Below are 17,579 nucleotides of genomic sequence, written 5' to 3' on the forward strand. Positions count from 1 at the left end.
AGCTTGACCTTATTTGTACCAGAGCATTAGCTCACTGACATTCATTTTTTAAGAGTAAATGCATCCTATAAGACTAGGAACTTGATGGCTCAGGCCACAAGCATTTCAAAGTTGTGGCTATTCTATTTGACTTCAGCTCTGTTGCCAAATTCACCTCTGCTTAACAAATTCAACTGTAGAGAATTCCAGAATGCTATATTTTTCAAACTAGAAAGGGAGAAAAATTGAAGAAATGGCTAAAGGTTAGCCCCCAAACTTGAATTCACCCTTTTCATCCAATTGCTTTATTTCAAGATAAGATAAAGCCAACCGTAAATCAGTGTTCCAGATGGTGGCTCCCAGGTACTGGGTGGTTTCTGGTTAGTGGCCATTTTTCCTCCCCTCCATATACTTTTATTCCCAACCTTCCAAAAATGGGCATTACAATGACCATCCTCAATTCTCTGTTGCCTCACCCCCAAAATACAAGAAGGACCTATTATCTTTCACTGCTAAGCAAACTTCTCTTGCTTTCATCTGTCATTTTAAATTTAATTACTTAGAATCAGAGTCTAGTGGCAAGGTTTCACCTCAAATATTTAAATCGCTTGTTTTTTAACTGGCAATACCTTTTAAACAATAATTTGTGGACTTTAAAACAAAGGGGATGACTGACTCTTCCAACAGAAACAACCTGGGAGAATTTAATTTTGTATCATCCTGAACTCGCTGCATTATCATGCGGCTCAGGGTAGAATTGCTACTCTGCACACGTTAGAGATGTGACCAAGATGTAGCTCAGGTGAAGTGAAATAATCAAGCTAATAATGTGTGACCCTCCAGGATATGTCTCTTGAATAGATGGAATTAGAATACAGAAATTAATCCATTTCCAGCATGGAATGAGTTAATGAACTTTATATTGTTTTGAAGATTACTTACATTGTCTCAAAATTGAGAGTTCTGACTATGCACAATTGGATTACCGTATATGGAGGGTCATGATATGTGCTCATAAAACCCCTCACCAATGCTTTTCTTGTGACCAAAGATAAACATGCCAAATAGCAGTACATTGGACAAGATGGTGTGCGCCTTACACTACTACCAAAGGCGAGATACATGAAAACACAGAGCAGGCAGCCTCTGTGGACTTCCCACATTAGTACCTGGTGCAAAGTCCTAGCATCACCTTCTGGGCTCATTTCACAGCAAGCACTGGGAGTATTTACCAAGTGTTTCTGAGAAATGCGTAAAAATTGCACAAAATGCTCTGCAAATTGCTAAGCCTCAATTCACTAACAACATGGGAAATCTAATGTGTTGAGGAAAAAAAGGAGTAAATCTTACATACATGTAAATCATACTGGCAAGAACAAGGTACTTACTATATTTAAGTACACAGGTTTTTTCCAGTAGATTATCATAAATGCTGAGATTGAAGAGGAAGACTAGGGCTCCAGTGGTATTTAAAATATTTAGTCTTTTTGTGTATTTGACTAAATTATTTCAAAATAGGGAGATACAACTATTTCTAACTCAACAATTGAAAATAAAAATTGGATTACTAATACCATTTAAAGCACTAATCTGGATGAATTTGAGAGAAAAAATGTTTTTAATTCAGACTGTGTGTTTAAAAGCCACTTTTCTAATGAGCCTTTTTATAAGCTTTATTTCAAGTTACTCACCCAGTTATGTTACTGATCACACTGCCTTGAAATGATCGCATCGTATTTGTCTTTTAACGACCTACCCTTCCCCCAACACGGGGAATTTTATTTTAATAACCCCGGCCAGGTCCAGTAAGCCTCTCTCTAGGCTTCAGTGCAGCTATTTGAAAGAAAATAGGAGTAAAATAAAATTCGCATAACTATATAATCTGTACGAATTGTCCTCAATTGTGCTGTGGGTGGGCACATCAAAAGAGATGTTATTAACCTTATTCATCCATTTTACTGAGAGTCTTTTTTTTTTTTTTTTTTTTGGAGATAACGCCACACTCTCCCTCCCTGGCTGGAGCGTAGCAGCAAGATCAAGGCTCACTGCATTCTCGACCTTCCAGGCTCAGCCTCATGAGTACCTGGGACTACAGGCACATGCCACCATACACAGCATAATTTTTTGTAGTTTTTGCAGAAATGGGGTTTTGCCATGTTGGCCAGGCTGGCCTCGAACTCCTGAGCTCAAGTCATCTTGCCCGCCTCAGGCTCCCAAAGTGCTGGGATTACAGACATGCACCACAGTGCCCAGCTTGAGAGTCATATTTTTATTTACCCTACCATACATGTACTCAGAGAATTGTTTCTCAAAGTATATTCCATGCAACCTTAGATATGAAAGCATTACATGGAAAAAGGCACCGCTGGTAATACACATCTTAGAAATAGGAAACTGGGTTTCTTGTTTTCTTTGCAGGACTTCTGAGAGTTGTTACGCATTTAAATTAAACATGCATTGTGAATCATCAGGAATGGCAAGGGGAGGAATTGGAATAAAGGATTCCCAAGCTTACCTGACCATAAACCCCTTATGCTTTCCTTGGGAAACGTTGTTGTTGTTTGTTTGTTTTTGCTTTTGCTTTTTGAAAACTGCTAATTAATCCTAGAGCTGAGGTCTTAAACATATGGCCATCTTGACTCAGTGGTGCAGATGCTCTATATTTCTCACACCCTCCCCAGACCTTCCCAGGCCCACCTCCTCACCCCTATTTTCACATTTCTTCCTTCTCTGAGTATGGTTCCATGGACTGCTTGGCATCTTATTTTCATTCTATTATTCTAGAGCAGCACTGTAGACATTCACAAAGGAAGGGAAAAAAGAGAGGTCTATTTTCTATGAACAACAAAAGAAATTATGCAGCGAATTATGCAAATCTGTCGTTGCACATTTGATAATACTATTTCAATATCCAAACACTATGGAACAGGCTACATCTAGAGCCGTAGCAATCACGAAAAGGAGTGGTGAAGTAATTAAAGCAAGATGGAAGTTGTGACTCAAAGATCATATTCTGCCATTCCATTAACACTTAAATAACCCCGGCCAGGTCAAGTAAGCCTCTCTCTAGGCTTCAGTGCAGCCATTTGAAAGAAAATTTTTAAAAACATAGTTAATATTACTGAAAGGAGTATGATAAGCAGTTCACATATTTCCTACCTCAGAATAAAATGTTTCATTAAATATGTTCAAGGCAAGGAGAGTGAGCCTGCACTGTTCTCACAGAGAGGGGGAAAGAAGCAAGAAAACACTCCAATGAGAAAACGCATAGTCCCCAAGATTTCATGAACCCTAGTTAATTGGAGTGGCAAGTTAACAGGAGGTGTGGTAAAGGCCAAATAAAATAGCCAATGTATGAATTAAATATGCAGTACCATTTGCAATCAAACATATGAAATAACACACATCTCACCAAATCTCTTAATCAGAATCTCCTTTTTTTAAAAAAAGGAGATTAAATACTTATTAAACAACTCACTAAGTGTACAAGCTCCTGTACAACCAGCCTCTCAAATCAGAGCACCCAAGGGTGGGTCCCCAGAATCTATATTTTCAAAACTCCCAGGTGACTTAGATGACCATAATCATTTGGCAATGTCTAGACTAGGATGATTTGTAATTAGATTTCTTAATATTCCCATGTAATAGATATTACTAATGGGTTCAAAAACAGTTTGTACACTTAAATCTATCATCCAAAATCTTATTTGTAATGCTAAATGTCTTGCTGGTTCCTGTTTTCATAGATAATCCAAAGCATACTTCTCACAGACACTGTCGGGTTTTTCATTTCAAACAAAATGTGAAGACAGCAAACAGCAACTTAATATTTCTATCTATGGCTATGGCATTTTTCTACCAAAAACTGACTATTATTTAATTTTTGTTAGAATCAGAGAACACATTCGATTCTGCTTTATTCATGTTTTTATTGTTAAGCTAATAAGAGAGATTATAAGTCTAGTAGGAGTATGTCCAAGATTATCAGGGGTTTTAATGCTCTGATCCATTGTAGCATAACACACTAACTTTGGACGCATGTCCTAAAAATTTAGAATAAGAGCAAAAGGACTTCTACTTACAGGTTTCTGAAAAACAGTGTTTGTAACCATCATTGAAAAGTCTCCAACTTAAAAGATAGGAGAACAGTTAAGCAAATTTGTTTGGTTTTCTTAATCAGGAGAATGCCACATAATTTTGGCATAGGTCCTGGACTACTAAAATTTCTGGTAGATAGTACTGGCATCTCTGGCCGTTTTACTTTACTTTTAATTTCTGTCATGACATTCACTTTCTGCCTCTTGAATGAGCTCAATAAGGAAGAATTCCCACTTGGAAAATATTTGAGGGAAACTGGATTTTTTTTTTTTTTTTTCAAATTAAGAAAGGAGTTCTACTGAATGATAGACAAACTGTCACTGTGGATTCATTTACCTTTATCCTTCTGGTCCCTGAGCTACATAACGCTTCAGTTTCAGTTTCCTGATATTAATTTATGTTACTGTTCCACAATACATGGCCAGCATCTTGACTATGCCATTGTGAGAAAGGCCCCTTTAAAAGTATCAGTATCAGCTTGAACTGTGCAGAAATGTAATCTAGACATCCTTCATGCTCCCAGCAAAGAAGAACCTATAGCCCCCTCATTACCATAATCAGGGCCATTCTATTCCCAAGGCAGCTGTGGGTACCTGCCTTGAAGTACGTTCAGCCTGTTGCAATCCTGCCCATATCCGTTTGATAGGTGCATTTGATGGTCAGTCCTGATTGACCACATCTGGAACTGTTCTTCTGGAACGTGAGTAAAAACTAAAACCTCACTTCAGGAGAAAAAAAAACCCTATGCCTTTCCTATTCTCATTCCGCACTATTGAAAACTCTAATTTACATATTAAAACTCAATACCACTTTGTTTTAAAAATAATCTCTTTTGGAATCTTTTTAACCTAATGAATGACTCCTTTATTTACAGATTTCTCAAAGGATGGTTCTGTTTCCTGCTCTCTGCAAGGAGAAAATGAATGTCTTATTACATTCCTGATAACTACAGATAATGAGGGGAAAAGCATCATTCACAGCATCAGTGAAAAAGGTGAGTGGTTTCCTTTCCATTGCCCATGGCAAATGACACTACACAGGAGAAGAGAAAGCAACCAGAAAATAGCTCTGGGTAGCAAACCAGGAAAGACATTTCCAAATTTTTGATGAAGTTTCTTAAAGTTTCCCAAGGATTGAAAGATGCCAGTTAGAAGATTCAGTATGTTCCAGTGTCTCTTATTAAGACCAGATAAGGGTCAGGCACAGTGGCTCACACCTGTAATCCCAACACTTTGGGAGGCTGAGGTGGGCAGTTCACTTGAGGTCAGGAGTTGGAGACCAACCTGGCCAACATGATGAAACCCTGTCTCTACTAAGAATACAAGAATTAGCTGGGCGTGGTGGTCTGCACCTATAATCCCAGCTACTTGGGAGGCTGAGGCAGAAGAACTGCTTGAGCCCGGGAGGTGTAGGTTGCAGTGAGCCAAGATCGCGCCACTGCACAGAGTGAGACTCTGCCTAAAAAAAAAAAAAAAACCAGCTAAGGTGACTTGGAGTTGGAGTTGCAGCAGTCATCACCTTCCTGAAAGCTGACTGATGAATTATAGAAAGGTAAGTGAATTAAATGAAATGTAAGCAAAAGGTCTATCTTTAGGAAATGGTAACAGAGAGGAGTGTGTCCATTTTTTTTAAGAGTGTGAATCAGGCAAACCTTGGTTCAAATCCTTCTCCATTATTTAATAGCTGAGTGACATTCTGGAAGACACTTGAATCTCTGAGTCTCTATTTCCTCATCTGTAAAATGGAACAGATAATAGTACTTTTTCTAAGTGTTGACTCAAGGATTAAGTGGAATAATGCACGTAAAATAGTGGCAATACCTAACTCTCGGTAATGGGTCATCAAATGATGATGCTGAATCAGAAAAGACATTAAGCAGCAAATGAGGAAGGATGTCAAGGTGTCCATTGCTCCTGTGGATTTTCATCCACACCAACTCATAGAGTCAGTTCTGGACTTGGGAAAGCCTTAAACATTTTGCATTCAGTGAAGGAGAGAGAGAAGTTTATATTTAGTAGAGAAGAAAGTAGGTGAGAAGGTATTCATACTTTGAGAGGGATTCAAATGTTAGTGGGTATCAGACTTCGTTGGGGAACTTGTTAAAAATGCCTATATCCTGAGTCAACACCATCTGATGTGTGGCCCAGGGCTCTGCATTTTAACAACTACCCTGGCAAGCCTGATACAAATGGTCCCAAGATCTCCCTGTGAGCGACAGCCCTAACACAGACTGCATTCTCATTTACTCACAGGTAAATACGAGGCACTCACAGGTGCCTCATATTTTCTGTCTTTCATCAGTGATGTGTTCCTCCCTAAACCATTCCTGCAGATATGACAGCTACATTAAATCAGACCTCATCAGACCTTGTTTGCAACCTCCTCCTCCCCGCAAAAGCTTGGAGTCTAAGTTCTGCCCCAGACAACAGCGACAGGGCCAGGCCATAAGGCAGATAGGTGTGTTTTGTTGTACCTGCTTGCTTATTGGTATGCTGATAAAATATTAAGTCCTGAACTTGAAACCAAAAGTATCAAATTGGCATCACTTTAGAACATAAAAACCACAGCAATGTCAAGGGAACCAAAAAGTAGGTTCAAGACAATTATATCCCAATCAAGAAAACATGATCAGAAAAAGGTCACATTGCAGTTGCTGAGGGCAAGGGAGAGATAGAGGTTGGCACAATCCAAGGAATCTGAAGATGATTGTGAACTTGGCCTTGAAGCTCAGGTATGCTGAGTGCCCCTGGAGACTTGCTCTGGAAAGCTCTCATGTAAATCAACTCCTTTGAAATGCATACATAAAATGAGTCTTATGGCCATTCATTAGGGAAACATAAGGAGAATCCTGCTGTACAAGGAAGAATTACTTTATAATACCAAAAAAAGCCTGCCTGCTCATTTTCTGTCTGATAAAATAAAATTCTCCAACTACAATCCCAACCCTCTGTGACTGTGGCAGTGGCTTTAGCAAGTTATCTTGAAATCAAAGCCATCCCTTATCGTATTGATTCTATTGAAAAAAACGAGTTTCAAACAACAAAAACAAATTTCCAGAATAAGTCCTGCTTTTAATTCAGAGACTTTTGTATCTAGTTGATGAATTTTTTTTTCAGTGAAACATGCCTTGGGCTAAATGCCTCCTCATTACTGAGCTGTTGTCTGTTCTTTTATTCTTCCACACAATACGAGTGGCACTGCAACATGCCACTCTGCAGAGCACACACAGATGCCCTGATGCTTTTTACTATGGCGTGTTATTATCCCCATGCTTTTGTAGTAGGGAAAAGTGAGGGGAAAAATTACCTCCCTGAGGCTTAACAAGAGTCACCTGACAGCTTCCAGGCTCCCTCTTCCTCAACAAATGTCCGCATGGTTGGGTAGGCCTGGCGCTTCCAGGGGCCAGCAGAGCAGAACCTGTCCCCAGAAGTCCATAGTCCCTCCTGTCTCCGTCTCACAGCTTTCAGACTAGAAAATCCCAGGGTGGCCTGGTGGAGGCTTCGGTAGAAGAGGCAAACTGAGAAGAGAGAAAGGGGCTGATCCCCAGGGTCCTCTAAGCAAATTGAAAAAAAAAAGAGCTGAGTGAAGGGTTGCCACCAGGGTGCGTAGACACAGGTGATTTCTTTCATCTTCTTTCTTATCCCCACCATCTGGAGGGACTTTCAGAGCATAAGAGCCACAACAGAGTCAAGGAATGATAGGCAGGAAGGCTTCCTGGCTGGAAAGTTCCAGCTAGGGTAGATGCTATACCCACAGGTTCCAAGTTAGAGGCTCCAGGTCCTTGAGGTGATGAGGATAGAAAAGGGGAAAGAGTGCTGTATTTGCTGTAACAATAGTAATATTAATTATTATAGCAGCTCTCATTTTTTGAGCCCTTACTAATACCATTTGCCAGATGTTCTATATATTTTACATAATTCACTTAATATTCTTAACAACCATATAAAACAGGTACCACTATTATTTTCATTTTAAAGGTAAGGAAATTGAGGCATAGAGACATTAAATAATTTGCTAGGTCTGGCAGTAATTATGTGCCAGAGCTGGTGGAGGAGCTCTGGCAGCCTGGCCTGGAGCCCATGCTCTGAACCACTGTGCTCTACTGCCTCCTACTGGCTATACAATCATCATACATATCTGAATCACAAAAGGATGTTAGATCAGCATCATCCAACAGAACTGGTAGGCAAACTCTATATATAATTTAAAACTTTCTAGTAATTACATTAAAAAGTCAAAGAAACAGGTAAAATGAATTTTATTTACCATGTTATATTTACCATGTTATCGAAAATATTGTCATTTCAACGTGTAATCAATATAAAAGCTGAGATTTTTTACATTTTTTTCATACCAAGTGTTCAAAATCAGTGTTTATTTCACCCTTACAGCATAAGTTACGTGGGAAAACTCACATTTCAAGCACTCAGTAGGCACATTGGGCTACCAGATTGCACAACGCATGTAGCAGAGTTAGATACCCAGGACCTTAGAAGTAGGTGCTGCCCCAACCTGGACTCAATAGGCCACATTGCACACAGTGATAGAGGTGACCCTCTTCTTCCATGTAGAAATCCATTCGCAGTCTGAGCATCTCAAGAAACATCTGAGTATGAAAAGTGAATATCTCTATTGTGTAAGACCTGCTCTGACACTTGGACCAAAATCTTTAATTGAGAAATGTACAATTTCTGAGACTTTCAGTTCTTAATTATCTCTGTCAGACCGCACCCATTTCTTCTTTAGTCCCTTCTGGAGAACCCTCCTAATTCATGTCTAGGTGCAGGATTGTAGCAAGCTTCATCTTGCTTCGAGCAGGAGCATACTATGCCCCACCCCAGGCATTTCTTAGCCAAAGATGTAGCCAGTATATATTCTCATGACACAAGCCTGCTGTTTTATTTGCAGGAATGTGCTAACCCATTAGAGGCAGCTATGGTTCATTTGCTATGCAAGAATATAGTCTTTAGATCTTCATACAGTAATAGGTATGTCATTAGCTCCTTTTCTTACTTCTGCATAATCTCTTTACATGGTTTCTTGGCCAAAGAACAAAAGTGTGTGAGGCCAGGCATCATGCTGTTAGTGGGTAATTAGTCCTACTCAGATTCACATCGACTCCAGATCCTTACCTTAAAGACAGCATGACTAGTCATATGTGTATAACTCTCCTTATTAAATCTCTAAAAGCAGTAAGACTTAGGATAAGTTAAGCATCATTCATTTCCTCCCCAGATACCATGGATTTTGCCTCATTTCTTGCAGAGGGATGCAGATATCTAGCGATAATGTTATGTGGGATTTTTTTTTTCCATGAAAGTAAGAGGAGAGCATAATTATAATGTTTCATTAAGAAATGTATCATCTCCTAGGCATATTGCAAGGACTATTAGTCATTCTGCTGTGAATTAGGAAAGGTACTGTATAATGGCAAAATTACATTCATATCATCAATAGAGTCAAAATAACATTTCAGAGAATATTCAAGTTGAAAGGACCCTACAGAACATCTAATTTCCCAAACTTGCTTGAAAATAAGAATCATTTAGAATATTTAATAATACAAAATCGGTGGCCTTATCCAAGACCCACTGAATCAGAATATTGGGGAAAGGGCCTAGGAAGCCGTGTTAGTAAGCAAGAACACTTCAGCTTATTGTTATCATCAGAAAAGTTAAGGGAACACTGAACTTTGTTTTACAGGTGAAGGGCCTGGGGCTCAGAGAGGTCAACGGACTGGATCATATTCACACAGCTACTGTACATCAGATGGGAATTGAATCCACCTCTCCTGAATCTAGTCCAGGAACTTCCCCAAAACCAGACTACTGCATTAGGGTTCAACAAAATAGAACTGAAACCCATCATTGTCTTCTGTCTATAAAGAAAGAAGGAAATAGTAATTTTTTCAAGGGATAGGTTTTATGTAAATTTTAATGTAGTCTTCTAGACTCCCCATGATTCAAGAAGGTCCATGAAAAACTGATCACATGCAGCGCGCGCACACACACACACACACACTCCATTTCTACATTATCATGGACTCAGAAGAGACCATTTTTAGTGATTAAACTAGTCTTTTTTCTTAATCCTTTAAATATTCCATGTGCATTAATTATCACTTTTTGGATTCTCTTTTAGAGTCAGCCATCAAGTCTATATACATTTACTTTGAATAACTAAATTCTTCCTTTATCTTTTGTTCTACTTTGAAGGAATGCAGGGCTATCCTTCAACAAGTAACTCATTTTTAAAATTTAAGCAAAGCAAAAATGGTGTCAATATTTATTCTCTGCTGCAGAAAAAGTAGATGGAAAATCCAACAAGAAATGCCTTTCCAATGTCAAAGTGTTGATTTTACCACCTTCTTATAATTTTCTTTATTTCTGCAGATTGTCCAAAGCCTCCAAACATTCCCATGATCATGTTGGGGGTTTCCCTGGCTATTCTTCTCATCGGGGTTGTCCTGCTGTGCATCTGGAAGCTGCTGGTGTCATTTCATGATCGTAAAGAAGTTGCCAAATTTGAAGCAGAACGATCAAAAGCCAAGTGGCAAACGGTATGTGGAAACTTAGGGCTACTCCTTGTCTAGGGGAGAAAGAGGCTGGTGGAAGAGACTGAGGGGCTCAGCTTTCTTCTGCTCTGAGAGTTCAAGTGTCACAGTTTTTCTCTCCCACTCTTGCCATGACCCCAACAGCTTTGATTTCTGTTCTGCTTCGGGGGTAAAGGAACCTCTATCCATTATCTGGACCCAGATGACCCTTATAGCATAGATTTGTCTCAGTGCGGTGGGGATTTCCACCACGATGAAGAGTCTCATGAGGCTCCTGAGACAGCTGCTTAGGGACATCAGGGAAGTATGTTTTTACCAGTGCTTCCTCACCACTAGGAATTATCCCTCAGGCCCCATTTGATAAAGCACGGGTGCTGTATCTAAACATTTCCATAAATTGGTTATGTTATAATGAATGGAATAATGTTCATAAGTAGTATGATAATTCATGCCAATTTCTATGGAAATACTTGTTACTGGTCTAATTGGTTACAAAGCAAAATTGAGATGATTTTTTAAATGCCATGTAGTTATTTTTTCTTAATAACATAAATTTTAAACAGAGACCTGAAGAAAAGCCCAAAAGTATTAACCTTTAAATACATAAACTCAATAGGAATAATTTAAGTGCCTTCTCTTCACAAGAGGCAAGCAGAAGGCAGGACTATAGTTTTCTGTGTTTCTTTTCCACAGGAGAGATAATTACATTTCTAGAGACCCATAGAAACAATTTCATGGTTTTAATTTCATCTCTGTACCTCTAATGGTGTGTCCAGGTATCTAACAGCAATTATCTTACATTGCTGATTCTAACAACAATGATATCACTGGAGAAAATGCAGGCAGACACAATGCTCCTTTGGATTTGTCCATGCAAATAATTTGATGTTAACAATTTTTATAGCAATGCCTTCAATTCCTAAAGCAAATGGAATTTTCCATTTTTGATAAATTTATCTTGATAAGGGATGTTTATGTTGTATGCAGTTATTCTAAATTAATCATAATATATGGTACAGAACAATCAACAGTGAAAATTTTTATCTACTTTATCTTCCCATTAAAAATGTGCTAGATACAACAGCCAAATGCAATGTATGGATCTTGTTTGGATCATGATTCGAACAGTCCTCCTGTAAAAATACATTTTTTAAACAACTGGAAAAAGGCTAGGCATGGTGACTCACACTTGTAATCTTAGAATTTTGGGAGGCCAAGACAGGAGGATTGGATCACTTAAGCTCAGGAGTTCGAGTTGGGCAACACAGCAAAACCCCGTCCCTACAAAAAGAAATACAAACATTAGCCAGGCATGGTGGTGCACATCTGTAGTCCCAGCTACTTGGGAGGCTAAGGCAGGAGGATCACTTGAGCCATGAGATCGAGGCTGCAGTGAGCCACGATCATGCCATTGCATTCCAACCTGGGCGACAGAGTGAGACCCAGTCTCCAAAATAAATAATAAATACATGAAACGACTGAAAAAAAAGATTAATACATGCTGGGTATTAAAATGATAGCAAGTAAGTATAATTTCATTAGGTATGATAATGGCATGGTGACATTGCTAGAAAATATCCATATTTTTTAGAGATGCATACTGAAGGAGTGAAAGGAGATGAAAGCTGGGGTTCGCTTTGAAATAATTCAGCCAAGAGAGTGGGATGGAGGGATAGTTGAAGCAGGTGTGGCAGAATTGTGATAACTGTTGAGTCTGAATGATAGGTCTTTGGAGGTTTGTTATATAGCTTTCCTCTTTTTGTGAATGTATGTGTTTTCCATAATTAAGCAAAATTCCTCAGGAGAAGATATAATTTACTCATTCCTAACAACGTAAAGGTAAACAGATAGGTTAGCTTGGTGACTTAGAACACAGTACTAATAAGCCCAAAGTTGTAGGACAGTTCACTTCACCTGACCCCTGGCCACAGGTGTTTATTTTTGACTTTTATCAACTCTCCAACAAATGCCTTGTGATGGTTAGAAGGGCAACCTGGTAAAAGAATGTGGTTAAGTTGCCACAAAGGACAATAGCAGCAAGCCCCATGACATAATCCTGGTATTTCCATTTTGAAGAGCTAAACTGAGGCTCAGAGAAGTTAAGGGACTTCCCTAACTTTTGGTGCATAGTTAAGCTGAAGCCTAATTGTTCATTGTTCTTCTAAGCACAGCCTTTGGTTGACCCTCCTAGAAATAATAAGCAGGTGTTCCACAAACACACACTTGGGCAATTACGTGATGTGTATCTACTAACCAGCACATTTCAATGTTCTCATACAGAGGCATAAATACTGACAAGCGATTAATATCTTTAAAATAACGTTTTAATTAACAGTTAATTTCCCCAAAAACATGAATCGTTCTCCCTCAGGATGTAGAACATGACTGAAATTCAAATACTGAATTTTTGCTGTTTCTTCATCTAACATGCGACCCAAACATGCATTAAACAGAAAAAAAAGCATAAGTGGAAAATATTATTCCCCTATTAAACTGAGTTTCTTTGAATAACAAATGTTTGATGTTCCTGACTAGATAATGACTGGATAGTAATTATTCACTTGGATGCAAAAAAGGTTTAACTCAAATAATTCAGTTTAAATTTCACTAACATCCTACTGGAAAAAAATGTCGCTCACTGCACACGTTTGGAGGTCTTCAATTTAATTGAGTATTTTCTCTAAAACCTATTTCTTCTCGAAGCAGTGAATTTGACTGGTCTTCGAAACCCGGTGCCCTCCAGGGACAATCGGGATAGTCAGGCCTCCTGGCCATAGGACTGCATTGGACTCATAAAGTGACAGGGCTTAAGACAGAAGGATCTCCACTCCTACCTCCTAAAATATTTCAGAGCAGCTGTAAAGAAAGGTTATCTTTTTATCATGCTTTTAAAAATAATGCCCACCCCCACATATTCTTTATGAAAACACAAATGAAACATATTTAAATTCATCTTTGATTAGACATTTTTTTCTAGGATGACAAGTCATTAACTTGAGGCAAAAAAAAATGTTCAGCCTGACATTTCTTGCAGTCATGGATTGATTTTGTACTGTGCTAAGCAAATCAGGTCTGCGTTTGGCAGTTGGTCGATCATTAAGGAAGCTGTGGGTCATGACAGAGTTTTCCTATTACCACTTTTTCAATCTTGAAAAATGTGCCATTGCATTTGCAAAATCCAAGCCTAAATTAGCACTCCCAGACTCCTGGGGGAATCAGCCTGGTCACCCCAGATGGTTAGGGGAAAGCTGACCTTTTCTGAGCAGTGGATTGCACACTCACCTGAAATAGAGCAGGACTCAAGCCTGCATTTCTCCTGGAAAGTCTGTGTAGAGAGGTTATAGTCAGAAGAGCACTAGAGGAGGCGGTGTGGACATTTCCACACCGCCTCCTGGAACAAAACCCAACGCGAGTGCATTATCCTGACCTCTGATCTTCAGCTAAGGCCAGAAAATACCCTACCACACACAACAGCAATATGTACTTGCTCTTCATCCACTTTTACACTTCCACCTTACCCTCTTACTCTGTGAAGTCTGCTTTACCCATCACTCCCTATAAGCAATGTCTTGGCCCTAAACCAGTTTTGCAAGGGACTCCCAAAATATTGCAGACCTGAATGAATGAAGTTGCTTTAAGATACAGAATGTTGCTTTAAAATACAGAAGTTGCTTTAAAATACAGAATGAAAATTCTGCCATAAAAATTAAACATTCAACTAAATATCTACTAAATAACATTGTGTTATCTTGTCAGTTGCAACTCAAGTCACACTCAAGTGTGGGATATGGGTGTATTGCAATATGTTTGACATGATATAGGGTGCACCTACAAACAAGTACCTGGTGCTACAGAGCTCTAAGCTGGCCCTGCTCACAACCTGTGTCCTCTTTCCAAGTGTCTTTTCTGTTCACAAAGGTGGGAGCTTCCTGGAGGAAGCGAGAACTTCCTCCATGACAGGCTTACCCTGTCATTGCTGGCCTAAACCTCTTACTTTTTTCCATCTTGCTTCTTCAATTGAGTCCCTCATTCTCCTGTAACCAACTAGGTTCTAGTCTCTCAAATTTAATAGAATTCCATGCATGATTTTTGTTTGCAAATGAGACTCCATCTACATCTAAATTCACATCAATCTGCCCTTTGCCTTCAAAATCTCAAATTCTTAGGGCAGCAGGACTAGATAAGATCTGGAGGTCCCTCAGAATTAACCAGGCTGCTTTCAGGAATAGAAGCACGATACCAACTTAGCTTTCACCCATCATCCACCATCAGCCAAGAAACCTCTTTTCTGTTTGGCTTTATGATAGAAATAGCGTATGTCTTTAAAGGCACATAGCAAAGGTAACATGCCACTTACCAGAGGTCAGGCCACTGGCTCTGGACAACAAAGAAGCGGGTGCAGCTGTGATTCCCACTCACAATGAGGGCACTGAGGCCAGTGACTGGGAAAGACCAGGGAGTGTTTCCAGTTTTATTCCGTTCTTCTAAGAGCTGAAAGAAATGTACTGAGCAAGCAAAGACAACCATGTTCTTTTTCAAATCCACCCCTAGAAATTGTTACCATAGCTATAATTCATGGAATGAGGTGATCAAAGTGTAAGATTTTAACTTAGAAGGTCAGAGGCAGTACCTGGATTCCATACATACTCAGTAATGGGCTTAGAAATGTTAAGTGTACCAAAGCCCTGGGGGAAAATATCTTAATAATCCTCTGTAAAACCTAAAAGAAAAGGAAATTCCAAATGTGAAGAAAAGCTATAAACAGGAACTAATAAGAAGAGGCAGCATTTATGGAGCATTTGCTATGTGCTACACACAGTGCTAAAATACTTCACCTGGATAAGGTAGGCACGGATATGGACACCAAGGCTCAGAGTGGCTTCAGTACGGTCATGTGGTGGAGCTGGCTTTGGACCCAGACTGTCTGTTGCCATAGCCTGTGTGGTCAGCCTTGGAAAGTGGGAGAGAAGAAACTGTACCTTACCCAGACACCTTCCTCCTGCCTGGAACAACTAAAGAGGCTTGATCCTTCTGGACCTTCTGGTCCTTTTGACCACAGCACCACTGCTATTGGCACCTGGAGGCACATCTACAGCCCAAGCAGCACAGCTGAGCTACCCAGAAGTCCCACACCCAACCTCCCCACTGCCCCCAAGGCAAAGCCATATTTCCTGGCCTGCCTTTGGATTGCCACTCTTTCATGACCCCAGGGTCCTCCATAACAGTCTCTTGTGGTTGTCTTACACACTGTTTTACATAGTAAGCAAAAGACAGCTGGTTCTTTGGCTACCCAGAGTTTTGATCTGATCTGATCTGATCTCAGCATGTTTATTTGTGCCCTTGTTTGATGCTTCTCATCAGTAACACGTTTGTTAAAGGCAGATACTGTGTCGTTCATTTTTTTATGTTTCTACCAGTTTCGCTTTTCCTGTTTTTTACTTTTTTGGCTTTGATTTGACTTTTGGTTCATCTATCACTGTTCGCGCCACTCATTCCATACATACTGAGCACCTGCTCTGGGCCAGGGACTCAGTGCTGGGAAAACAGCAGTGAGCACAATAGCTGAAGCCTTGTTTTCTATCTGTAAATTTGTGCTTTACCAAAAGAGGTAAGATTTTTAGAATATACATATGGGACATGTTCTGTATATTTAACAAAATGAAAATGTATAAATTGCAAAACACTAAATGTATGAAATACCAGATTAATCAAAATCGTTCTAATAGTTTCCAAGATTGAGCTTGACTCTGCTCTTCCATTTGCACTATGTATTAAAACAGTATAATAACAAAATGTACATATTTTCACTTGAATCTTTTTTTTTTTTTCAGGGAACCAATCCACTCTACAGAGGCTCCACGAGTACTTTTAAAAATGTAACTTATAAACACAGGGAAAAACAAAAGGTGGACCTTTCCACAGATGGATAGAACTACTTTATGCATGAAGAAAGTCTGTTTCACTGGTATGAAATGTTAATGCACTATATAATTTTTTTCTCTTTGTTGCTTCAAAATGAGGTTGGTTTAAGACAATAATAGGACATTTGCAGATAAGTTATCCTCTACATGAAGGTGAGAGACTGTTGGCAGGTTCAAAATAATCAAGAAGAGAAATATCCTTAGCAAAGAGGTGACTTTGGGGATCATTTGAGGAGTACTAACTCTGTTGCATTAATGCTTCAAAAAAATCATCAAAATGATTCATGGGGGCCTGATTTGCATTTGAAAAATGTTTGAAATTAGAAGCTCATTTGTTTCAGGAATGCAGCTACCTGAGTTCTTTGTCTCAACAAAGTCACAAAGCCCATATACTCACATTGTATATCTATACTTGCCAATTAATTCTAAACTTGTAGGAAATATGCCCTCTCTTGAAGGATAATTTTTTGAAATCTCTGAGAAATGACATTCTGATTTTACTTCAGCTAAGAAGTTGCAATTCTTCTGAAGATACCCCAAATATAAGATTGAACATTAAGTGTTAATAATGTTTGTGAATTTATACACACCTAAACGTTAAGTACACAAATATTTTATTTGTTTTACAAATGAGGAATAAGTAATTTATAAATTAAGAAGTCACCTATAAAAATAAAAAGATAACAACCCTATCATTTAGCTTATTTTTAAATTACCTGAAAAACGATATTCTACACTCAGTTTCCTTTTTGACCCTGAGTTTTCAAACTGTTACTTCCCCCATATTTCTCAATCCATTTCACTCAGTTGCACAGTCTTTTAAACCCTGTAATTGTCACACAAAAGTTTCTTTAAAAAAAATACTTTAAATGGTTAGCTTATTCAAAGAACACTCCTATAATATAAAAGGAACCTGTGTTAAACACAATAAATTTTTTTTTTCTTTTCTTTGAGACGGAGTCTCGCTCTGTCTCCCGGCTGGAGTGCAGTGGCGCGATCTCGGCTCACTGCAAGCTCCGCCTCCCAGG

The 17,579-nt window shown here is 39.0% G+C and overlaps 1 protein-coding gene across 3 annotated transcripts in view; it reads left to right on the plus strand.

The window, feature by feature from the left end:
• Positions 1-17,360, plus strand: part of ITGB6 (integrin, beta 6) — a 91,204-nt gene extending 73,844 nt beyond the window's left edge. For all 3 annotated transcript variants that reach the window (XM_011991494.1, XM_011991486.1, XM_011991503.1), the window contains 3 exons: positions 4,952-5,071; positions 10,470-10,636; positions 16,462-17,360. In XM_011991494.1, the coding sequence (XP_011846884.1) occupies positions 4,952-5,071; positions 10,470-10,636; positions 16,462-16,560 (386 nt within the window). In that variant the 3' untranslated portion in view covers positions 16,561-17,360. The remainder of the gene's footprint in view (positions 1-4,951; positions 5,072-10,469; positions 10,637-16,461) is intronic.
• Positions 17,361-17,579: the final 219 nt, after the last annotated feature.

Source organism: Mandrillus leucophaeus, unplaced genomic scaffold (assembly GCF_000951045.1).
Source record: "Mandrillus leucophaeus isolate KB7577 unplaced genomic scaffold, Mleu.le_1.0 Scaffold110, whole genome shotgun sequence".
NCBI lineage: Eukaryota > Metazoa > Chordata > Mammalia > Primates > Cercopithecidae > Mandrillus > Mandrillus leucophaeus.